The following is a 25,372-nucleotide window of genomic DNA, read 5'->3' on the forward strand; positions in this document are numbered from 1 at the left end:
CTGTTCCGCACAGGCCCAGTGTGTCTGGAACTCTGGTGACCCGCAGGGTAGCTCTGAGAAGGAGCTCGGGGGGCCCGGGGCTGATGGACCCCAAGCCTCCTGGGCAGCGTGGGGAGCCTGAAGGTGCTCTGCTCCTTCGTGGGTGTGTGGCCGCGACCCATTCTCAAGGTCCCTCGGCATCTCCATCTCTTTACTGTGGAATGGGGACAGCCCCAGACACCTGTCAGGCTGCTGTGAGAGCGGGATCAGGTCACACTTTGACTGTGGGCCTTGGCGCACAGTAGGCGCACAGAAAAACCATTGCTCATGCTGGTGCCACCACCCGATGCCTCCGAGGCTGGTGACATCCTACCCTCTTGCTCCTGTCAGTGAACTGACTGAGGGCGGCAGGGTGGGGGGCACAGCTCCCCCGAGGGCGGATCTCTCCACTTCCCAGTGGCTCTGAAAGGCCAGCAGGCGCTGTGAGAGGTGATTCTCAAGAGCCCGCCAGTCACTTCCAGCAGCACCCCGCACCTATCACGCAGCCCGGTGCAGCCTGGAGCGGTTAGTATGCTGATGACAGCGGCATTATGCCCGATTGATTTATTTCTTACCCAGGTTTACAAACAAGCTCTCTCCCAGTGCCCCTGAAAGAAGAGAATGCCACCGCCAGGCAGTTCCGACGGGGGAAGAAAGGCTGAAAGCAAAGTGCTCGGTGCCAAAGTCCTGACACGTTTCATTTCCTGAGAAAGTCAAAGGGGACAGTGGAGGAGAGAGGGCGACGCACTCAGGCAAAGGCTTGGCTGCCTCCAGGAGGAGTCCTGCGAGCGTGTCCACAGGACCTGGAGCACGGCTCTCACGGCCGTTTCCCTGGAGGCAGAGCTTCCCCACGGTGTCCTAGGCTCGGCCTACTGACATCCTTGGGAACCACGGTGTCCTAGGCTCGGCCTACTGACATCCTTGGGAACCACGGTGTCCTAGGCTTGGCCTACTGACATTCTTGGGAACGGAGGCCCTGGGAGAGTGCTGCAAAGCGAGGACCCTGGACCAATGCCTGGGTGTGAGTCCCACCTCTACTACTTACCGGCTCTGGGACCTTGGGGAGATTACTTAACCTCTCTGTGCCTCGGTATCTTTGAGAGTAAAATGGGTATAAATGTGCACTGCTCGCTGAGTTGTGAGAATTCAACAAAGTGACACATACAATTCTTAGGACGATACCTCTCACATAGGACTCACTCCCGAAACCTCGGCTCTGTTTAGCTTCACTCCAGGCAAGGTGTGTGCTGGACATGGTTCATGCAGCACCTCTTTTCTGCACCTCTTTTAGAGGGAGCTCCCCCCACCCCCCCAGCTTCCCTAGACAATGCCCCGTCTCAGAGACTTCCTTCGTTCTGTGTCGAACGAAGTAGTCATCCATCTGCTGGTCTTTCCCAGGAACTGAGGTCAGAGGTCTTCTCTCTGTATCATCATGGATCCAACTGCAGGGTCTATGACCTTGAGATGCTCCCTAATGCTCCTTTGCTTCTGAGAACACAAACCCCATACTCACCGGCTCTGATGTGTATGGAGTGGGCAAGATTCAGGCCACCGAGCACACAGTGCTGTGACTTTGGGGGAGTCACCTCTCCTGCCCTCGAGCTCCTCATAGCTAAAAGGAGGGGCCTACATCAGAGCCCCCCAAGGCTCCTGTCCTCATGGGCTTCTGGTCTGATGGGGAATGCTGGCGGCGATGCCTGCGCCGGGCTCGGGCACAGCAGGCCCTGGGCCAGCTCAGCTGGTATCTGGTCCGCCAGCGAGGAAGGTTGAAGGGACGCCAGAATAAACTTAATAGCTCTTGAAGTCATGTCATCTGAATTTTACGGAAAGTCTTTGAAGTTCACCTGAACTTTACTGTTGTCTTGAGACAGCCTCAGGGGAGGATGACTCATTCAGCTGCCTCCCAAGTCGGGGGAGAGAACTTCCTGAGCTCCTCTCTGAGGGACAGATGGCTGGTTCTGGAGGTGGCTTTGTCCTGAGGTCCTGCCCTGTGTCTCCTGGGGCCCTGGCAGCCAGGCTGGTATTGCCTGGGAGTGAGGTCTGGAAGGCGGACAGCTCAGCAAAGGCCAGGCAGAGACAGAGCCGTGCACCATCAGAAGTGGGCTCCAAGGGCCCACAGTCCCCATCTCTGTGAACCAAGCTCCACTGAGCCTGTTCCACATGTTAACTCATGGGATCCATGCAACGACCCTGTGAGTTAGATGCTATCTATATCTCCCCACTCCACAGATGAGAACATTGAGGCACAGAGAGATTAACAAAGTGCTCAAGGTCCTACAGAACGTCATTGTCATCATTACCCCCCTTTTGCACATGAGCAAACTGAGTCCCATAGGAGGTTGGAGAGCTTGCCCAGGGCCCCAGCCAGGATTCAGCCCAGGCAGCGTGGCCCAGACCTTGTTCATATGCTATCTATATCATGCTATCTATATCTCCCCACTCCACAGATGAGAACATTGAGGCACAGAGAGATTAACAAAGTGCTCAAGGTCCTACAGAACGTCATTGTCATCATTACCCCCCTTTTGCACATGAGCAAACTGAGTCCCATAGGAGGTTGGAGAGCTTGCCCAGGGCCCCAGCCAGGATTCAGCCCAGGCAGCGTGGCCCAGACCCTGTCCGTCTGTAACCAAAGCAGTCTGTCCCAGCACTCCCGCTTTACCGGGATCCACTGCCCAGGGCTGAGAGCACAAAGTCTGGGGTGCTTGGGGGTGCTGCACCCAGGCCCAGCCTGTGATCAGGCTCCGTCTAGTGTCCGCAGTGGGTGGGAGTCCAAGCCCTTATTTGGCCCAGTTTATTTACTCCTTCCTGATGTATTTAGTCATTTGACAATTATTGAGTGCGTGTTGTGTGCCTGGCACTGTTCTAGGTTCTGTCCAGTAGTGAACAAAGCAGACAGGGATCCCTGCCCTCGTGCACCTTGCTTGCATTTAGTGGAGAACTCACACTAAATGCAAGCCTAGATTCTTCCTAGATTCTTAGGAAGGTCAAGCATTAGTCTCTTCTCGGACTTGAGTGAAGTCCAGAGAGTTCCGGACCAAAAGCTCAGAAAATAAGAGTTTTCTTGCACTCAGGGGCTCGGTCCACGTGAGAAAAACGTGAGACGGAAAATGACTCCCTGACTGACCCACTGCGCCTGGGCGCTAAGCTTTCCGGACACCTTCCCATGCTCCCCATGAACAAGTCAGGACTTTGGTCCTTCTGCAAGGAGGTGACAGGCTTTGGAGCCAGGAAGGTCAGGCTCCGTTGTCTTCTTGCCGTGGTCACTGGGGTAACTGCTAAGCCTCCCAAGACTGAGCTTTTAATCTGTGACTTAGAAAGTAATAATACTGCCTGGCCGGCGTGGCTCAGCGGTTGAGTATTGACCTATGAACCACGAGGTCACGGTTAGATTCCCGGTCAGGGCACATGCCCAGGTTGCGGGTTCGATCCCCAGTGGGGGGCATGCAGAAGGCAGCCGACCAATGATTCTCTCTTATCATTGATGTTTCTATCTCTCTCTCCCTCTCCCTTCCTCTCTGTGAAATCAATAAAAAACACATTAAAAAAATTAATAATACTTATTTCCAAGTACGGCTGCACGAATTAAATGAGATACTAGCTGTTTCAATGGTGCACCAGCTTCAGGCACTGCTCCAAGCCCCTGACATACATTCCCTTCTCCAAGCCCAGGAAATAGGTGCCCTTGGAAGAGGGGCCCAGACCGGGCAGCCTGGCCCAGGGACCGCTCGCCCACCACACCGCACTGAGCTGCGGCTGGGGCTGCGCCGGGCCCTTCCCTTCATGTCTCTATTCTAGGATCACATTTCTCACCCTTTTCTAATCTTGTGGGACATTTTTCTGGCATAAGACCCTTTGTATTTTGTGGATTAACACTGGTTTTCGTAACGCAGGGTCTGTATGCTATAATGTCCTGCTGTCCCTACAGGCCTGCCACGAGTGACCTTAGGGTGTTCCCCAAAGGAGAACGGAGGGCTCACTTTCTCTCTATACGACAAAAAACTGTCAATGAATGACCACAGGAAAGCCGCATCTACTCGGAAATGGAAAATGTTGTTCTAAACCAATCGTTCTAAACGTGGCACCAAAAGGACACATTATTTAGAAAACAGTAACACTGAGAAGGCGGCATATTAAAATTTCAGGAATGTTGGCAAACCTGTGTTCAAAGGAAAAACGTCTGCCTACAGTTTTCATCTATGTTCCTCTCTTCTTTAGCATTGCAGGAGAAACAGCTAATTATATGTCTCTAAAAACATCCTTCGGAAGCATAAAATGTCACATAAAACGTCAACCTCCACAACATTTACAACGTGTCTTTGATTAAATTTGTGGCACCAGCATTAATTGCTGCATTTATTTCCCCTCTCCTGCCTCTGGCGGCCCCTTCTGAAGCTTTCTCACCACTTCCCGAAGCCTCCGCATTTCAAAGCCAGGGCCTCATGGAAGTGGTTTTCCTCTCTTTAATTTTCTTACAAGCTCAGTTTTTCTTTCTTTAATTTTTTTTTACAAGCTCGGTTGTCTCTGTCTTTGAAGATAAATCAGAAATAAGATTAATACAGAGAAAATGAAATTCTGACAGTGGAATAACTGTGGATCTCATGTGACCAGAATGTCACAAATACCCAAAGAGACGAGTGAAAATTTCCCATTTGATGTTCTTTCCTGGACCAGAGCCTGGGGCACGAATCTGAAAGCCAGACTCATGTACCCTCTCAAAAAAATCCAATCTCATGGGAAAAGACAGACTCCGGGAGTCAGTGGCACACCTCTCAGCTGGTTTGGGTCAGAAGGCGGGCACGGGCACTGTGCCCCTCCGCCAGTGTCATGCTTGTGAGCCCTGCTGTTGCAGGGAGAGCGCACCCGCGCCTGAGAAGCCAGGTCCCCGAGTCCTGCTCTCCAGCTGCTCTGTGACTTGGGCGGTGCCTGTCAGTGACCTTGTCCTTTTACCGTCTGCAAAGCTGCTCCTCCAGCAGGGACCCATCTTAGCATCCGGGGGCCATTCTACCTGGACAGCCTGCCCAACACCGGGAGGCCTCCTTGACCTCTCCTCCCGCAGGCACCGCGTCCCACCGCTCGCTACGCAGCCTCACCTGCCCGTCCCCGCGCCCACTGCCTCAACCTAATCCGAGCCCCTGGCACCTCTGCGCTGGCTGCGTGCCATCTCCCGGGCATGGCTGGCCATCCAATCCCGTCTTCGCTGCTCAAGGCTGCAGCTCCAACATCCAAATCAGTGATCAGCAAACGTGCTGAAGGAGCGAATGGAGAAGACAGAGGCGCAAGAAGGGCCTGGGACCTGTACCGACTGAATATCTCTGCCCCTCCAATTTATATGTTAAAATCCTCACCCTCGAGGTCATGGAATTAGGAGGTGCAGCCTTTGGAAGGTGATTAGGTCATGAGGGTGGGGCCCTCATGAATGGGATCAGTGACTTTATGAGAAGAGACACGAGAGAGGGGATCTTTCTCTGCCCCATGAGCGGACACAGTGAGAAGGTGGCTGTCCGTAAGTCAGAAAGAGGGGGCCCTCGCCAGAACCTGACCACGCTGGCACCCTGACCTCTGACTTCCAGTCTCCGGAACCCTGAGGGCTACATTTCCGTTATTTAAAAGCCACCCCGAAGCAGTTCAGACAGAATCCAAACAGCAGAAGTGACGCTGTATTGGTTTACAAAGAGGCCTTGATAAGCGATGAGCGACTGGAAACCCTCTCAAGAAAGAAAACGCTTTCCGTCTACTGAAGCAGACGTTGACTTACTTTCCACCCCCGGAGGCCAGCTGTGCTCTTCATTGACTTTAGATTACATCTTTATGTTTAGGGAGCTGAGGCTGTAATTGTTACATTATTTATTGTCTCTCTCACACACATAACGTTTACTTTTAGAATTTTAAAATAGCTTTAAAAACACAAGGCAAAAGAGTGTCTCTAGCGTAGAACCTCACTGTGGTAAGGAGACATCTCCAGCACGCTCGCATGGACTCTAGAAATCGTCACGCAGGTGACAACCACGAAGGTGACGTGTGAGCTGTTTCTGGTTTTTTTTTGCAAAAGTGAAAAATAAATTGTAGTCATAATATTCCAAAAGGGTAGGTAATAAGTGATCAGAAGCAGGTGCCTCTGAGGTGACATGAATTTGCCGAAATATAAAAATATTACACTTGCCCGGCCGGACATGGCTCAGCGGTTGAGCTTCGACCTAGGATCCAGGCGATCGGGGTTCAATTCCTGATCAGGGCACATGCCCGGGTTGTGGGCTCGATCAATGACTCTCTCATCATTGATGTTTCTATCTCTCTCTCTCCCTCTCCTTTCCTCTCTCTGAAATCAATAAAGATATATTTTATAAATAAATAAATAAATAAATAAATAAATAAATAAATAAATAAATAAAAATATTACACTTAATGCTATGGAATTGTACACTCTCAGCTGGTTAAAATGGTAAACTTGTGTCATGTATATTTTGACACAATAAAAACAGTTAGCAAAACATTCCAAAAAATCTACGAAGGATAAATGCCATCCAGCTCCCATTACCCACCCTGCCACCATGTGGCCACCAGGCTTGGTTCCTCGGCTTATAAACTTTCCCTGAACGAGGCAGGAGCTGGCTCCAGGGTGAGTCAGGCTCAGGCCAAAGGGCCCTGGGCCCCCCTGACTAGGCTTTCACTGTAACATCGTGATTTATGAGAAATACATATCTGCTCTTCCATTTCTGGCCCAGAACTCCTGAAACCCAGGGAATTTCCTAAGCGACAGGAGAGATGAAGGTATCAATATTTATAACAGCCCCCTTCAAGCACACCTGAGTTTAGTTAACGAGATGACTTTTGGAAAGCCCCTGAGGATGGGCCAAGGGAACCAACTGGGTGATTTGTGGGTTGGGACTTAACAGCCTCACGCCCGACCTCCGGGCCATAATTTAATAAACCATGCCTATGTAATGAAAGCTCCATAAAACCCCAGAGGACAGGGTTTGGAGAGCATCCTGGTTGGGGACACATGGAGATGCAGGGAGAGTGGCACCTGGAGGGCGCGTGGGAGTGTGGCACCCTTCCTCCGCACCCTGCCCTATGCATCTCTGCTAGATGCCTTTCTTGAGTTATGTGGTTTTATAATAAACTGGTGATCCAGTAAGTAAGCTGGTATCCTGACTTTGGTGAGCTGCTCTAGCAAATGAATCCAACCCGGGAAGGAGGCTGTGGGAACCTCTGGTTTATAGCCAGTTGGTCAGAAGCCCAGATGAAACCTGGACTTGCCATTGGTGTCTGAACTGGGGACAGTGTTGTGGAACTGAGCCCCTCACCTGTGGATCTGACACCGTGTCCAGGTGGAGGGTGTCAGATGGAGCTGAATCCCAGGACACCCAGCTGGCATGAGGATGACCCCACACTCCAGACACTCGGTGTCAGTGTCGTCCCCATGCTCCCAGAAGCCGGCACGGTCAGCTCCTGGCCGTGTAAGATGCACCTGCGCCCCGGCCTCGGGTCTCAAAGCAGACTGGGTTCTGGTTTCTGCTCCAGAACTAGTTAGTTCCTTCTTTACTAGTTAGTTCTACGCCTCACCTCTCTCCTCTCCCCCCTCCACCGCTGTCGATGTGCGCGGCTCGCGCACTGGCTGTGAGGACGCGAGTGGCCGGAGGAGCCAGCGTGTTCCATTCGCTCCGGCGATGCGTGCGCTGAAATGGCCACCGGGCCTAGTAAAACGTATTTCCCTGCGGCCGCCTCCTGGGACTCGGCCACAGGGCGCGTGGACCAGCTGCGCTCGGCTCCAGCACACTCGATGTTCAGCTGTCACTCGGGCTTCATCCCCCCTCCCTCTGGGCCTCCTTATGAAGGGGAAGGAAAAGCCTCTGCATCCCTGAGAAGCATCCCAGCTGGTCTCCTTGTCTGATATCAGGCAGCAAGTCCTGGACTCACCCTCCCATCCCCAGGGCCACTGCCTCAGTCCCTCCCCACTCCTTATCACATGCCCCTTTTTCCCCCTCCCCACCCTGGTCCACTCCCACCCCCAAAGCTGCCTTTTAGCTCAGACCTGGCCCGCTCACTCCCCTGCGTTAGTGCCACCCGGGGCTCCCTATTCCCTGGGGACAATGTCAAGTGCAGCTCCCTGAACAGGGGCCTCCCCTCCCTCTCCCCACTCGTGCTCTTCCCTCAGCCCCTAAGCCACGTGCGATTCTTTTACAGGGCTGCTCCCCATCTCAAGGCCTTTTCTTCAGTTGTTCCCTTTCTCTGCAATGTCCTCCAAACCCCGCCACCACCCGCCTAACTGCTCGCACTTCAGGGCTCCATTTCCAGGCCACCTCTTCTAGGAAGCCTTCCTCCATCCCGCCCTCCCCACCTGAACCCGGGACAGGTGAGGCGCTCCTCCTTGCCAAGGCCGCACAGCAAGGAAATTGTTGGACGGGGATCCAAAGTCAGGCTTTTCTCCTTCCAGAACAGAAAGCCCCAAACAGAAGGCTGTGCAAGCGCATGTTTGTGAGGAAAGAGAGGCTGCCGAGTGAGGCAGAGCTAAGTCAAGCATCCTGGGAAGATGCCCAGCATACACTCGGTGGACACAGCCAGCTGCGGGGCGATGCGGATGGCACGGTGCCATTAAAAACTAGAGAGGTTTACAAAGGTTTGCAAAGGCCTCCATGAACTAATTCAGCTGTCAGCAATAGCTGTGGGCCAGGTGAATCGGAACATTCTGTAAGCTTCGAGTTTGTTATGTCCTAAAAAAAAATCACACCCAATCAAAGGTCCTCAGCAATAACTTTCCTCTAACAATAAGTGCAAGGCTCAGGTGCTCAGGAATTCCAAGGCGCGGGGACGAGCTTTTGGAGGAAGGGCTCTGCTTTGACTACCCTTTGTTCCGCAAGGGACATAAGGAGCTGAGATGGTGACATAGAATGAGGACAGATGTGGTTGGCTGGGGAGCCTCACTTACCTTGCCCAGCAGCTCGGGCAGGCCCAGCAGCTGCCCGATGAAGACGCCGATACAGATGAAGATGGCGGTCACCTGTCCCAGGGAGCCCCGGATCTCCTTGGGTGAGATCTCGCTCACGTACATGGGGAGCGCGCTGAGGGCGATGCCTGTGAAGGAAGCAGGGCAGGCGTGAGAGAGCCGCCGCCTCCGGGAGGGCTCCGGTCACAGCACCTCCCCCTGCTTTCCCGGGACAGAAACAGCACGGCGGCCGCAGAGCCATTCCCTGCACTCCGCACACAGTGCCAGTGCTTTACCCTGCACTGACTCACTAATCCACAGGTTCCGCTGGAGGCGGGTTTCATGGAAGAAAATGGCTGCTGATGGTGACAGTGGTTGTACCTATGCTGGTGATGCTGGTGAGGGTGATGGTGATGGTGATGGTGATGATGGTGATGGTGATGATGGTGATGATGGTGATGATGGTGATGGTGATGATGGTGATGATGGTGATGGTGATGATGGTGATGATGGTGATGATGGTGGTGGTGGTGATGATGGTGATGATGGTGATGGTGATGATGGTGGTGGTGGTGGTGAGGAGGGTGGTGGTGGTGGTGATAGTGGTGGTGATGGTGGTGGTGATGGTGATGGTGGTGATGATGATGGTGATGGTGGTGATGATGGTGACTGGTGATGGTGATGATGGTGATGATGGTGATGATGGTGGTGGTGGTGATAGTGGGAGTGATGGTGGTGGTGGTGGTGAGGAGGGTGGTGGTGGTGGTGATAGTGGTGGTGATGGTGATGGTGAGGATGATGGTGGTGATAGTGATGATGGTGATGGTGATGATGATGGTGATGGTGGTGATGATGGTGATGGTGGTGGTGGTGGTGGTGGTGGTGATGGTGATGGTGATGGTGAGGATGATGGTGGTGATAGTGATGATGGTGATGATGATGGTGATGGTGGTGATGATGGTGATGGTGGTGATGATGGTGATGGTGGTGATGGTGATGATGGTGATGACGGTGGTGATGATGGTGGTGATGGTGGTGGTGGTGGTGATGGTGATGATGGTGATGATGGTGATGACAGTGGTGATGATGATGATGATGGTGGTGGTGGTGGTGGTGATGGTGATAGTAGGAGTGATAGTGGTGACGGTGCTCACGGTGGTGATGGTGATGGTTCAGAAAGTTATACGCAAATGTACTATTATTATCCCCATTCTAAATATTAGGAAACCGAATCGTTGCAGAGGTAAGCAAGTCAAGGTGGCCTTAAATCCAACCACTGGTGTCCTCTCAAGGAGGCCATGTGCAAACCCCGAGGAAGAAGGACATGTGAGACAAGGCAGAGGCTGGAGTGATGCTGCAGCAAGCCGGGAACGCCAGGACTGCTGGCCGCCACCAGAAGCTGGAGAGAGCATGGAACAGGCCCTGCCTCCCACCCTAGAAGGAACCAACCCTGCCGAGACCTGGGTTTTAGACTCTGGCCTCCAGGGCTCCGAGAGAATAATTCCTGCTGTTCGAAGCCACCCGTTCGTGGTGCTTTGTTATAACAGCCCCGGGGAACTGCACCCCTCCTCGCTGAGGCCTCCCTGACCACCTGCTGAAATCTGCCCCTTCCCGTCAGCTTTATCTCTCCATCGGTCCTATGTTCCTCTTTGTACCCAGCACTTTCTACAAGTACCCTGCTGGGTATTTATTGTACAATGTCTGTTTCCCCACTTCCAGCCACAGTGAAAGTCCATGAGAACACTGTGCCAGGCCAGGGGCTCGATCAGTAGGCATTGAACGGGTCCCTGAGGCACTATCTCGCCTCTACTATTTATTTCATGCAGGCTACAGGGAGGGCGAGGGTGGGGGTCGGGGTTGCAGACCCCCTGCAAGCTCGCACTCGGTTTTAACTGTGGCCTAAGGAACAGGCCCCAGTGCCTGGTCTGAGGGGGGCTGCAGACGCCAAGAGCTGAGCAGAGGGCAGAGTACCTCTGACTCATCTCAAACATCAGCACAATTCCCATCTACCAGCCTGTATGACTCCAGAGCCCTCACACCCTTCCCCGTCCCCGGGGCACGTGGTTGAGCATTTAAGGAGCAGCTGGGGGTGCCCTCCCTCACACAGAGCGAGCTGACTTCCAGGCTCCCCTACGGTCCAATTTCAGCAGCAGGTTTCAGTGCATGAAAAGCAGAAGGGACACGGAGAACATTCTCCAGGGACCATCAGAGCCGTGGAAAGAAATACTCTAGAGACAACTGGAAATCTGCATTTTTCTATAGGGGTGCAGGACAATTTGAGTCCAGTCCAAAGCTACGCATTTCACTGAATATAGATTTAACTTTGGAGAATTGGAGTATGACATACATTTTTAAATTGCCCCAGTAATATGTGTGCAGTGTGATGAATCATCACAGAGTGTACACACCTGTGTAACCCTGCAAGTCAACAATCACCCTACAATACCAGCACCCCAGAAGGCACCACCCTGTATTTCCTTAGAATCACTGTCTTCCCCTCCTCTCCAAAGGTCACCACCAGCCTGACCGCTGTCACCAGAGATTTAGGGCACACAGAGGATGTGTCTCACCTCTTTTACTGAACTATGTGTATGAAATACATCAGTGTTGTAGCATGGAGCTGTAATTTCTTCATTTTCATTGCTGTGTAGTATTCCAATGTGTAAATATACCTACTCTATTTTAAAAAAATATCTATCTTTATTGATTTCAGAGAGAGGAAAGGGGAGAGAGACAGACACATCAATGATGAGAGAATCATTAATCAGCTGCCTCCTGCACGCCCCTTTCTAGGGGTCGAGCCCACAACCAGGGCATGTGCCCTGACCGGGAATTGAACCCCGATCTCCTGGATCATAGGTTGATGCCCAGCTGCTGAGACACACTGGCCATGCTATCTCCTGTAGTTTTGATAGAAATTTCAATGCTTTCCAGTTTGGGGGCGATGCTAATAGTGACCCATAAACATTCTTGTACAAGACTTTCACCACCACGTCCGTAAGCTGTTATATACATTGTAGTCACTATGTATGCATGTTCAGTGTTAGTAGGTAAAGCCAATTTCCCCAACTTTAACACCAATTTGCCTTTAGGGGAGAGATAGGAAACATCCTTTGCTCGCATATTCACCAGTCTTTGGCATTATCAACCTTTTTAATTTCAGCCATTGTGGTTTTAACATGCATTTCCTTATGTCTCCGTTGACCACCTGTGTCCATGCCTGTTCAACCTCTTAGCCGTTTTTGTAACGGCTTTTCTGTCTTTTTCTTATTGGTTTGTAAGAGTTCTTATGTGGTCTGGATGTCATCGTGCTGTGACTCCTTTTCCATCCCCTGGTCACTTAGACACATTCATCGCGTATCCACTAGAGACCTCCTAACGCAGCAGACGTGGACTCGCACCCCGGGGGGAGTGTGAGCAACAGTGTCCCACAAACACGGGACAATTCTGCCCGGACCAGAGCTGCCTCGCCACCCCACAGAGCTGCGAGCTCAGCAAAATGGTTATTGCTTCAGGCCGTTGTCTCGGGCTGTTTTTTATTTTTATGCAGTAAAACCTAACTGATTCAGGCAGACAGGTGACGAACTTAACCTGGGGAAGTGGCAGAGCCCAGGCGGTCTGAACCCACAGCCCTCGCCCTTCACCAGTTTACTGCGCCTCAGTGTCCTCATGGGAAACACCCCCCGGGAGTGTGTCGCTGCCCCCTCGGGCCGGGCCCAGCCTCACCTCCGTCCACGCCCATGACGAAGCGGCCCACGATGAGCATTTCGAAGGCTCCCGCCTGGAGCGAACAGGCCATGAGCAGCGCCGCAGAAATCGCAAACACGTTGTTGACCAGCAACGTGCACTTCCTGGGAGAAAAGAGGGGTTCAGGCTTCACTTGGGGTGGTGAGCACACAGCACAACATACAGGTGGTGTATTATAGAATTGCACACCTGAAACCTATATGATTTTATTAACCAGCGTCACCGCCAATAAGTTCAATAAAAAATAAAGAAAAAATAAAGAAAAGGATGGGTTCGATGAGGAGGCCTGACCACGAGGCTGTCACTGGCCTGTCCACCCCAGGAGCGGGGTCCCCACTGGCCCCTCACGGCCACCTTTGGCTGCGTTATGCTGAGCAAGGCACTCGCTCCCTCTGGGTTCACCGCTGGGGTTGTTATGACCACGAATCGCTCAGGGCCAGGACTGTCACCACTCTTTTACGGACACACCCCTAGACCTGAGGTTTAGAGCATGACTTGTGTGGAGGCCTAGGCCCCGCTTCCTGCACCAGCTCTTTCTCTCTGAGCTGGGTGACCTTGAACCTTACTGCTGTGTTTTCCTTCCCCACCTGCAAAGTGGTCATCATGGCTCACATGCAGCGAACTCCTGCTCTGTGACAGACCTCATTATAAGCTCTTTACAGGAGTAGCTCATCTACTGCTCAAAGTGACTCTGTCAGCTAGAGAATGTTTTTATTCCTGTTTTATAGAGAAGTTCACCAGGACACGGGCAGGTTAGAAACTTGTTTGAGGTCATACAACTAGTGAGTCAAGGAGCTGGGGAAACATCCTAGCCTCTCGTAGAATAATTTTTTCCTTAAAGACTCAAGTTAACAGATATTAAATTGTTTTATAAATTGTAAGAAGCTTGGGATTTGCAAGGGAACTTTGTTACTGCTTTTTGGAGTTAGCTCTCTCCAGGCCAGAGCTCTTTTAACTATGTTTGACTTATCTCAAACTTTCCATTAATTTTTCCCCCCTTCCTGCATCTTCTTGGAAAATCCCAGAGTTAATGACTTAGGCAACTCAGCCATGATGGGTCAAAGACTGCTCATTGTAACATCCTCTATAACAGCAAATGACCGAAACAACCCAAGTATCCATTAACAAGGAATTGTTTAAATAAATTATGGTGTGTCTATCAAGTGGCTCAATGTAAACATTAAATCAGAGATACTTTTGTATATTCTTATGTGGAAAGACTTCCAAGATACCCTGTTAAGTGCAAAGAGCAAGGTACAGAACTTTGTGTAGAATGTGAAACAGTCTGTGTGATAAAGGTGTGTCTGTAGATAGGCACAAACCTAGGAAAAGATATAAAAAAAGCTGATGACACTGGTTGCCTCTGAGTGGCTGGAAGACAGAAGGGAAAAGGGAACTTTTTACTTTTCAGAAAGCCCTAGTGAAATGGGAAACCTCTGGAAATACTGGCTCCCTCCACCTACCCTTCCAACAATTTTTTAGCCTGTGCAGGCCCCAAGCCTATAAACCGGGATGGTACCCTGTTTCCACCATTTGTCACCCTCCTCATGTTCTTCCATTCCTGCCCACCCAGCTTGAGTCACAAGGACCGTTATTCTAAACAGTCACGCACTCTCAACTCCTCGACCCACTGACCCACCCCCCTTCATTACGTGTTCTTGGCAAAATCCCAGCCTTAGTTAGATATGGGCCGACCTCACACACGCACCACAAAGCACAGCTTGGCTGGAGAAAACACCGCTCTGTTGACTGGTGTCACTTGAAATTTATGCCTAAGAGTCTCGAGTGGCCTTTAGAGCCCTCAGCGGCCATTCTGAAGTTGCCCGGATTGTTCGGTCTCCCGCGCTCCTAGAGAACTAATTCGTGTCTCCCTTCAGATCCCCAAGTCGTCTTTCTCAGTGGATGGCCTACTTTCTATTCCACCCCGAGAGCAGAAGCAACCCAAAGGGACCCTTCACGTGTTCCTCCCGCGTGCACAGACCCACCTGCATCTGAGCCCAGACACTCCGCCTCCCCTCGTTGCCACGACGGACTCTCCCCTCGCCCCTCCGAGGGCAACCCCTCAGTGACCTACTAGTTGCCCACCCCCTGTCACCTGCTCAAAGCTAGTGCTCCAGCAAGTTTTACCTCTTGCTTCTGACTGTCAATTTTTCTCTCTCTGCTGGAACATCTCATTAACGTCTTAAAAGAAAACATGTAAAAATGCTCCTGGTCCCCCACCTTCCTCCATCTACAGTGCCGTGGTCTCTGCTCCCTGTGCAGAACTCCTGGAAAACAGCATCTGACTCACTGTCTCCATTTCTTCATCTCCACTTCGCTCTTACACCCATTCCGATGATCGTCTCCCCCACTGTGCCCTTGAAATGGCTGTTGTCCTGACAGCCGGCGACCTCCGTGTTGCCAAATCCACCCACGGGAGCCCAGGCCTCTTCTCCACTTCTCGCTTCTCGGCAGCGTTGGACATAGTTGCCAGCCACCTCCTTTCTCTCGCTTTCCAGGTCTCCCTCGTGGTGGGTCTGCTCCGATCTTTCCGGCTGACACTTAGTGTCTTCCCAGCCCCTGACTCAGTCTCCGTTCCTTTGTTACGGCGCCTGGCTGACGGCGCATGCTTCTCCAGCAGGCACCTGGGGAGCTAAGATTCGTTCCGCTGCTATAAAGTAAATGCACATTTTAAAAGACGGAAATAGAAAAAGAGGGGGGAAAGCGATGCTTCTGAGAACCTGCCATTTGCCCGGCGTGATATACAGGGTGCTGGCTGCTGGTGTTTCATATCCACCCTTCTGCTTCTGCGGGAGTCCTCAAACATCCTCCCGGAAACTCTCAGTGTGGGGCCGGTGGTCCCCAGATGGTCACGTCTCCACCAGATGGCCCTCTAGGAATGGGCACGTGCTACAGTCATTTAAGGTACATCAGAATGTTATTCGTCAGGAATCCAACCTGGATGCTATTAACACGTGGAGCTGGAAATTCCTCGTGGGGTCCTGCGCATGGCAGGGTGTTTAGCAGCATCCCTGGCCTCTACCAGATACCAGGAGCACCCCCCTGGTGGCGACAACCAGAAATGTCTCCAAACACCATCACGTGTCCCCTGATGGGGCAAAATTGCCACCGGTTGAGAAGCCCCGAGGGCATGCGCCTCACGTAAATGAGATTCAGGCTGGGACGTTCACTAGGACTGTGTTTGTGCCAAGGTGCCAGCAGGAACAATGCCTGCCTGAGCTGACGGGGCCGTCTCGCCCTGACACGGGGAAAGACCGCCTGTGTGTGCGGCCAACACAGAGCGAGGCAGAGCCTAGAGACGGGAAAAATAGATTTCCTTATGATATCATATGAGCTGCTGGATTCAACTGCATTATATTTCAGTTATGGGAGCCAATTTGAAATCTGGGCCTAAGCCAGTTTGATTTGGGTTCCTGTCACAGCCTTCTGAGTGACATGGGACATTTTATAAATACCCTCTCATTTGACCCTCATAGAGGTTCCTTCAGGGGGGTCTGTTTACCTGAGATTTACAGATTTAAAAGTTAAGGAGAGTGGCACCTGCCTCTTCGGCCCATTTATAGCTCTTCCCAGAGTCAGGGCGATGTTCATAATGAATCGTTCAGGGCCTGCCTCCCTGGCCACGGCCACAGCCCCAGCCCTGGGCAGCGCCTCGGTCTCTGAGACCCAAGTGCCAGGATCGGGGCCTGGCTCCCACGGATGCTCAGAAGTGTTTGCTGAGTGGGTGACATGGATCGCTGGCCTGCCCTGGAAGCAGACCCAGGATCTGATCTCAAAGCCTGTGTGTTTCCGTTTGCTCTGCTCCCAAGGGAAGACCCAGATGCAGGGATGTGTAAGGAGGTCCATTTGAGTGCAGTTCAAAGAACATTCACACTGGCTCTGCCGAGAGATGGGAAGACGGTCTTCGGAAGAGCTAATAAGACAGGAACAGGGATGACAGCGAACTTAAGCTCGGTGCTGACTCTGCGAGATGGACACTTTGCTTCCACACGACAAGGCTCGGACATAGCCCATCACTCAGTCTTCACTTTACCGTGAACTTCACGGAGCCGAGAGACTTTGAGGCACGCATCCTTGGCCGCAGAGTCCAGATGTGAAGCTGAGCCTGCGGCCAGGGTCCGTCTGTGCACCAGCATGGCCATCGTCCATCTCACGAGGGAAGGAGGGTCTGTCACTAGAGCCACGCAAGCCGAAGACAAATGGCCCCAAATGAGGGACTGGGACGCAGAAGCTATTCTCTATGGCCAGAATTCTCCAAGCCAGAGAGTCCAGGAGACAAGGAGCCTGCAGTCCTGAGACCAGATAATGGGGTGGCTCCTATCCAGAGATGGTCCCTGGCCCCTTGGGCTCCCCTGAACCACGGACGAGTTTCACGTGCGCTGGCTGGATTGGCCGCATGCCGGTGACCGCGCCCCCTGACCCCGAATGCTCAGCTCCAGCCTACCTTCTCTCCCAGCGCCTTCCGTCGGCCCCCACCCCAGCCTTGCATGTGGAGCTCAGCCTCCTATTCCTGCCGACGGCCCCCATGGGGGACAAATGATGAGGCCTCAAGGAGCATCGCAATGGGCACCATGTGACAGCAAGAGCGCGGGTTGTGGTCAAACAGACGCCGGTCTGAATTTCGGCTCAGGTGCGTTCTTTGGAGCCTGGGACACCTGCTGGGCCTCTCAGGCCTCGATTCATCACCTGCCGAATGGAGACTATAACACAGCAGGTCGTAGGGAGCGCCGCGTGTCGAGCACGGCACGTAGCAGGAGGTGAACAAGTGGCACCTGTCCAGTTTCTGCTGCCTCGCCTCCCCCAGAGCTGCGATTCCAGCTGAGACTTCACCCAGTTCAGCTTTCGCCCCCATCATGATGGAAAGAGGAGCTGACAGCTGACCACCACACCTTTGATCTAATCTCTCTGCACCAGCGGAATCTGTCACCTGGAAATTGAGTGTCTCTCAGTACGTTTCCTCTTTTGCTTTCCTTTTGCATTTATTGCTGCCACGCCACTGAGGCCACTGCCATCGCCTTCACTGTACACGTGGGAACAGTGCTGGCTGAGAGGGGAGGTGGCCAAGTCCCACGTCACACACCTGGCACGTCGGGGAGTCAGGACTTTCTGGCCCACGGCACCCTGAGCCCGATTCCAGGGACCCTTTCCCTACGCCATCCGCTTGGGTTCAGAGCCTTCTTACGGAAGGCTGGTTAAGCAGCTGGTTTTAAAAAAATATGTTCTTATTGATCTTAGAGAGAGAGGAAGGGAGAAGGAGAGATAGAAACATCAATGATGAGAGAGGAAAATCCATCGGCTGCCTCCTGCACTCCCCCGACTGGGGATCGAGCCCACGACCAGGGCATGTGCCCTGACTGGGAATTGAACCGGTGACCTCTTGGTTCATGGGTCAACGCTCAACCACTGAGCCACGCCGGCTGGGCATACGCACCTGATTTTTTAAAAAGCAGCGCTATATCTGCGTATATGAAGCAATCGCAAAGACACTGTGCTATTTGCTGTTGGCTCCCGGATCCATCTCCTCCCTCCAGCCCTGCTCTGAGCCCTGCACCCTGGTTCTCTGGACCTAACTCATAAATCTCCTGGGTTTTCTGGCTTCCACTTGGGTTTGAACAATGAGAGGTACCAGCAGTAGATTTGGGGGGTAGAGGAGAGAAGCCAGGGTGTCTTCTGGGTTCCTCCCTGTTTGTACAGTAGAGCTCCGGCCTAGCCCAGCCTCTCCACACCCTCAGCTCCACGGGGCAGGCAGCCCCTTGTCCGTGGCTTCACTTCCCCTTGGCCTTCGGTGACCCATTTCCACCCCTTGACCTTCCGACATTCAAATCTCTCCACTTGAGCTAAGCGGCATTTTGTTGTCTGCTGGGATCCTGCCTAAGACAGACATATCGTGAACCTTAGGGGGGGATCCCCGAACAGAGACAGTCCCCACTGACCTCCCAAGACACTTTCCGATCAGCTTCACCATTAACGTCCCCACGAGTCCACCGATGGCGAATATGGACACGGTGACCGACCAGAGCAGAGTCAGAGTGTCCGGGTCTATGGGGTGTCCGTGCCTCCTTTCCCACGTCTCATTGTAAAAGGCCTTGATGTACTGGAAACAAACAACAGACTGTGTTACTCCTGCTCCCTCGGCTGCGGGAAGCCAGCTGGTGTGCAAACAAACGGGGGGCGCAGAGCACGGTCTCCGGGCCAGGGCTTCGCCAGGTTCTGTGTATGCTTTATCTCACTGAACCCTCCTAACAAAGTGTGTGCATGGACACGATTTTTTACCTCATTTTGCAGACAGAGAAACTGAGGATCCAAGAGACAAAGTGAGACTTGCTTAGTAAGTGGCAAACCTGGGAGTCAGGCTCAGAACTACACACCTACAGTGACCATGGTACTTGGGCTTCTCCAACATTGGTGCCCAGGAGGGTCACCTGGGCAATGTGTTAAAAATGCTCTGCCCCCTTGGGGTGGGCAAAGATATAAGGCACAAAAACACTAACCATAAGAGAAAAACAAAGCGCTCATTTGCATTTCATCAAAATTAAAGTGCTCTGTTTTTCAAAGGACACCTTGAAAAAATGAAAAGACAAGCCAGGGGCCGAGATAACACAGTTGCAATGTACATATTACAAAGAACTTGTATCCACAGTCTATGAAGAGCTCTAACAAGTCATTGAGAAGACAAACAGCCCAATTTAAAAATGAGCAAAAGGCTCGAACAGACTGCAGAGAAAATTCAAGTGACCAGTAAGCTAATGGCACGATGCCCAACATCATTCGTCAACAATGCAAAGTAAAACCAGCGAGGTACCACTTCATGCCCACTAGACCCCCATCACTATCAGTTCTGATGCAGTGGGTCTGGGATGGGGACTGGGTGACTGATGTGAACCAAAAACTGAGGTCCTGGCACTACATTCCCCAAGCGGGTTATAGCCCCGAGATGCTCATAGTTGCCCACTGCTACCCAGTGTGGGCCCACAGATCTCTCCATAGCCAGCATATGATACTGGGAAAATTGTAGATTCAGGTTGCATAGACCTAGACATGAATCCCAGTGTCACAATTTGCTGATAATTTAAGCCAGCTGGACCTCGGTTTCCTCATCTGCAAAATGAGAATGATAACACTGATGTCTCAGGGCTGCCGTGAGGGTCAAACAAGAGAGCGGGGCAGGGCTGCCCAGGCCTCAGGCAGAGCGCACAGCCCCCGGGCCTGAAATGAGCAGGCCTGTAAGACCCAGCAGAGACCCATCCGCGGTGTGTGCTCTCCTGCACTTACGGTGGGGTTCAGTTTGTACACCCGTCTCGGAAGACAGTTTGGCATCATCTAGTAAAACTGAAGACACTCTAAACTACAACCCACAAAATCCATTTATAGAAAATTCCTCTGAAAGCCTCTTTCCCACCTGCCCTAGGGTACATCTACCCGAATGTCCGTGGTAGCATTGCAATGACCATCCCCTCTCCCAGGGGCCACCGTGACAGGGACTGTCTCCCACTCACCACGGTGCTCCCTGCAGCCTCTCTGAGTGGGGACTGTGCCCTGTCAGCGGCTGGACATTAACATTGACATTGACCCTTAGTTTTCATGGACTCTACTGGCCTCTGGCATCCTTTTCGCTTCCTAGAGTCAGAAGCCCCCTTCCCATCTGGGACACTTTCCCGCCTCGTGAGCCCCGTGGGAAACGGAGCCCACTCATCACTACCGAGGTTGGAAATGCCAGACACCTGCCTTCCCAGCATCCCCTGCAGCTGGAAATGGACATGTGACCAAGGCTCAGCCAATCAGAGGCCCGGACTTTGCATGAGGCACCTGAGGCTAAGAAATGGGGCCGGGAATTGTCCACAGCAGGATTGGCTTCGGGGTGGCAGTGGCCCGCGGGGGAGTTGAGAGTCCTATGCTGGGTGCAGTAGATGGCAGGGGTGGCTACGGGGGCCCCGCAGGACCAGCTCTGGCCATGCTTTGGGGTGCCATCCGAGGCTGCAGAGCTCCGGAACCTGGCCAGCCAGCCCTCCCTCTGATCCTGCGAGCAGGTCATTATTTCTTCAACAACTTCTATTTTGGCTCCACTCAGACAAAATTGCTGTCTCTCACAACTATTGAAAGTCTGCCAAAACATATAAATTATCCCATTTGATCCTCATGGCAACCCTAGCGGTAGAAACCTTTGTTTACAGCCGAGGGAACCAAGAGCTACGTCACTTGCCCACAGTCACATGGCTGATGTGGGGAGAGGGTTTGTGTGAGATCCACGCGCTTCAGGCCTGGACGCAACGACCACAGGTGGGCTCTTCATTTCACAGCTGAGGGGAAGGAGTTAAGCGGCTGAGGACACGCGCACTTATTGATTTAACACTGAGCATCAGTTATCCCTCGTTATGGGCTGGACCCTCCCTCTGTGGCCCTGGCGAGAGCAGCAGCAACAGCCCTCAAGGAGCACCGGGTGTCGCAGGAGAAACTGTGACAATTTCCACGTTAAGGGGATGGAGGGGCCGCAGGAAGGCAGGGGTGCAGGAGGCCCCGCGGGCTATAGCAAGTATTTACAGGGTGGAGACTCTTCAGAGAAGCTGGACAAGTCCTCAGGACCTCACAGGCACCCCTCCTGCCACCCAATCAGCAGGAGACCCTACGCATAGAAGGTCATCCTGGGATGTGACCTTGGCCCCACAGCAATCCCGCACCGATTCAAGCAAGTGCAGCTGCCTCGCTGATCCCCACTCTGCAGCCTCTTGTGACACACTTGCCGCCGCGGCCGGTTTCCTGGGAGTAACATGCAGAAACTGAAAGGATGCTGCTTGGAAGGGAGTTTGCTCTTTTTCTTCCCAGGTGCTCAGGAGCCTGGGGGGAAAGGGGTGGCTTTCTTTGGCTCGCTGCTGGGTGTGGCTGTGGGGGTCTCTTTAGAGAGGGGGGTGGGCTGGAAGAGGCGCCTGCGGGAGCACCTTTCTCCAGAGTCCCCGAAAGCTGACTTCAAAGTGATGACTTGGGTGATTAGATGGCCGTCTTTGAGAGTGTGAATCCTGCAAAAGCCTCAGCGAAAGGCGCCTGGAGGTTACATGAGCACGGAAGCCAGGAGGTGAAGGTCGTTCAGCTAACTATCTGCAGGAACATTCACTGAGTTTGAGATTTGTGGACCTAATATATGCAGACACTGACTTGGAGTGCGTGGCTCATAACAGGTTCTCTAATTGTGTTTTAAACTGAATTTCTGCTGTGGGTCAGTCACCATATAATAATAAAATCAAGTAACCCATACATCTTATTTACACAGCAAGTCCTCACTTAGCACCATTCTTAGCTTCTACGACTACAGCAAAATGACATAAAATGAAACCAATTTTACCAGAGCCTAATTGATAAAAGCAAGAGTTAAGTTCCTACAGCGTCTCATCAATGTTGTCACAAAAGGGCAGCGAGCAAAACAGCATAGTCAAAGGCCTGCTTGGTTAAGGCCACTGTCCTAGCTAATCTCTAGGTCTCCTCTGGGCCGCCTCACTCACGGATCCATGTTTTACTTTCCCAGATTTTACAAAGGCCAATGCTCAGGTCTCTCTCTCTGGCTCAGCAAACCTGCTTCCTTGCCACCCAGGCCCAGGGGCCCATCCTGTCTTCTAGACACCAGTTGTGCAGCCCCTGCCTTCAGGAGCCTGAGAGCCAGTGGAGACGACAGCAGGGTGAACATGCGATTGTAACACGGGCTGAAGGTGCTGCGGTGGCAGGAAGGCGAGAAAGGCTGTGGCAGCCCAGCCGTGTGGCCAGATCAGGTGAGCAAGAAGGGCAGTGGGGCGGGCTCAGGCTGATGGCAGTCGTCAGAATCCTCAGAGGCACAGAGCTGGGAGCCACGCGCTGACGTGGAGGAGCCGTGAATGACTCGGTGAGTTGGAGGGTGGCCCAGCAGCCGGAGAACGGTTGGGAAACGAGGCAGGGGTTGGCCATAACTGGCCTTAACTGCCAGCCCAAGGGCTCCTCGCCTAATCCCGTGGGCACTGGGGAGGGACTGGAAAGTTTGCGCGTGGAAACGAGTTCTGATTGGTGGGTCAGATCAAGGTAGGTGCAGGGTGGAGGCTGCGTAAGGAAGTTTAGACCGGAGGCAGTGGACCAGTCAGATGATGAGGCTAACAGAGTTTTTTAATGAATTTATCAAAGAATATTTTATTATGATTAGTATTGACTAGAGCTCTAATTGTAAAGAAATGAGTAAGAGGCTACATGGTTAAAGGACAGGAGACTGAGCCAAGAGTCAAGAGTCTTGGGCTCAAGACTTGCATCTACCCCCGAGTCCTTCTGTGACCTCCAGCAAGTCGCTCTGCCTCCGAGGGCAGGGTTCTCCATGGTTAAGGGCCTTGGGAATCCACTTTATTTGACTCTCATCTCTGCCACTTCTCTGCTGGGTGATCTCAAGTAAGTTACTTAACCTCTCTGTGCCTCAGGTTCCTCATCTGTGAAATCCTTTCCTCCCTGAAGGAGTTTCCACAGGGATTTAATGTGAGGACTGATATTGGTAGGTCCCTATCTGTCAAAAAGGGTCCTAGACTGTTTATTTCTCAGGCCTATGCATCCATGAATAATTCACCACAGCCTCCCCAGCCGATCACTCAGGGACCAGGCCTCTGGCAACACACGGAACTATGCAATCTATAACCAGGCAGACTGGCTTAGGACACCTGCAAATGATGACAGGAAATTGCCGGACAATGGGAGGGAAATTGCTCTGTAGTGGTTTTATGACATTCGTGTTCCTCACTGAGTCACCCAGAGCCGGTGACAACTCCATCTACAATCACTCTCAGGAATGCTATAAAAGTGCACATAAACAGAACCTGCTGGCGGATGGGCCAGAGTGCACACACCATGTAACCCCGCACGGGCCTGCGGGGTTGTAAACAGGCCACCCCACCGGCCAGCGCAGCTAGGAGAACGGCACGGGCGTCCTGACAGAGGTGCCCACGGCCAGACCAGGCTCTTGGAGGTAACGAGCACACAGGGACAACATTCCATGAGCCCAGCAATGCCACCTAATGCCACCTGAGCAGCAGAGCTAAGCCTCCTCTGCAGAAACACTTGGCCTGAGGCTGCTCTACACTGAAAGGCGGGCTTGAGGGTGGGCCCTGGGCTGGCTCCGGGGAACGTGGATGTTGGGAGGGTTCCCACCATTCCCAGAATGGGCTCTGGGGCTGCCCTGTGCACAGGTTGGCACAGGCAGATCACCTGCTCCCCACTGCAAGTCGGGAACTGAGGACCTGCCGAGCCCCCAGTAAAAACCCTGGACGCTGAGTCTCCGACGAGCTTTCCCGATGGACGCATCACACCTGTTGTCACAGCTCAGCGCCGGGGCCTTCAGTGTGCCTGTGCGCCTCTGCTGGGACAGGACGCGAGAAGCTGGAGCCCTGTTTCCTGCGGGCTTCACCCCACGCGCCTCTTCCCTGTGCTTCGTCTGCTTCGTGTCCTTTCGCTGAAGTGGATCACAGCTGTGAGCGTGCCCGGTGCCGGGCCCCGTGAGCCCGCGGGCGTGGCATGGAACCTGGGGGTCCCAGACCCGACACACGTCCCAGGTCCTTAGGAACACGTCCAGCTCCTGTCTGACTTGCTCCTCAGTTTGCAGGTTTGTGGTGCTTCGTGTTCTCCCCACTGCAGGGGTCCCCCGGGACCTTGGCTAACTGCCTGGTGGGAAGGAAGCTTCTAGATTTCTAGACAGCTGAGAACAAGTGGCTCCCACTGCTGGCTCTCAGAATGAAAACTGAAAATGCTGGGAGAAGAGGCACCAATTGCGGGTGACAGTCACGTGGATGAGACTCTCTGAGCCCCCTGGTCCTTGCCCTCCACCACCTCTGCGCTGAGGGAGGCTCCCCGACCTCGGGTTTAGTGATACAGAACATGGAGATTTTCATTTGCTTTTTGGCTCCAGGCAGGAGCAGACAGAGTGTATGCTCCCAAGTAGCTTTCTTACTTAAAAAAACCATTAATCCACCCTAGCCTGTTTGGCTCAGTGGTTAGAGTGTCCGCCCGCGGACTGAAGGGTTTTGGGTTCGATTTCCGGTCAAGGGCACATACTTTGGTTGCAGGCTCCATTCTAGGCCAGGTAGGGCGTGTGCAGGAGGCAACCAATCGACGTATCTCTCTCTCACTGATGTTTCTCTCTCCCTCTCCCTCCTCCCCCACGCTCTCCCTGAAAAGCAATGGAAAAAATATCCTCAGGTGAGGGTTAAAAAACAATGAAACATTCACCCAGAGCCTCCCTCCTGCTGGAACACTCTTCTGGAAGATGGCAGAGCTGTGTTCACAGGGGACCGTGCATCCACGCAGGGGACAGCATGTCCCTCTCCTCCTGTGTGGCCCCTGGGCGCATATGTTCATTCTGTTCACGTTGCTCACGGCCACTCAGAATCAGCCTGGAGGCAGCAGAGTTGCTCAAAGGGCATCTCACCCAACCCACGTGCAGGGTGACGGTGTCCAGCACCTGGAATAACTTATGTGTAAAACAGGAATAGCGACCTTAGCTTGCAGGTGGGGCTGCCAGAAGAGTTAAATGAGGGTGTGTGGTCCTTGGCATGATGTCCAGCACATAGCAGGTGCTCAATAAATCCCAGCGTCTTTCTCCTGTGGGTCAGAAACAGCACGTTTCTAGTTCGACTTGTCTGGGTGTGTTCACACCAGCACGCTCCCTCCGAGTGGCTGGCCGGCCGATCCTCT

At 52.8% G+C, this 25,372-nt stretch overlaps 1 protein-coding gene across 2 annotated transcripts in view; it reads right to left on the reverse strand.

Annotated features, from left to right (window-relative positions):
- Window positions 1-25,372, reverse strand: part of SLC2A9 (solute carrier family 2 member 9) — a 61,158-nt gene that overhangs the window by 25,109 nt on the left and 10,677 nt on the right. For both annotated transcript variants that reach the window (XM_081124148.1, XM_081124147.1), the window contains 3 exons: window positions 18,625-18,785; window positions 12,671-12,795; window positions 8,948-9,093 (listed from right to left, as the gene is read on the reverse strand). In XM_081124148.1, the coding sequence (XP_080980274.1) occupies window positions 8,948-9,093; window positions 12,671-12,795; window positions 18,625-18,785 (432 nt within the window). The remainder of the gene's footprint in view (window positions 1-8,947; window positions 9,094-12,670; window positions 12,796-18,624; window positions 18,786-25,372) is intronic.

This window comes from Miniopterus schreibersii (genome assembly GCF_964146895.1).
Source record: "Miniopterus schreibersii genome assembly, chromosome: 1".
NCBI classification, from domain to species: Eukaryota; Metazoa; Chordata; class Mammalia; order Chiroptera; family Miniopteridae; genus Miniopterus; species Miniopterus schreibersii.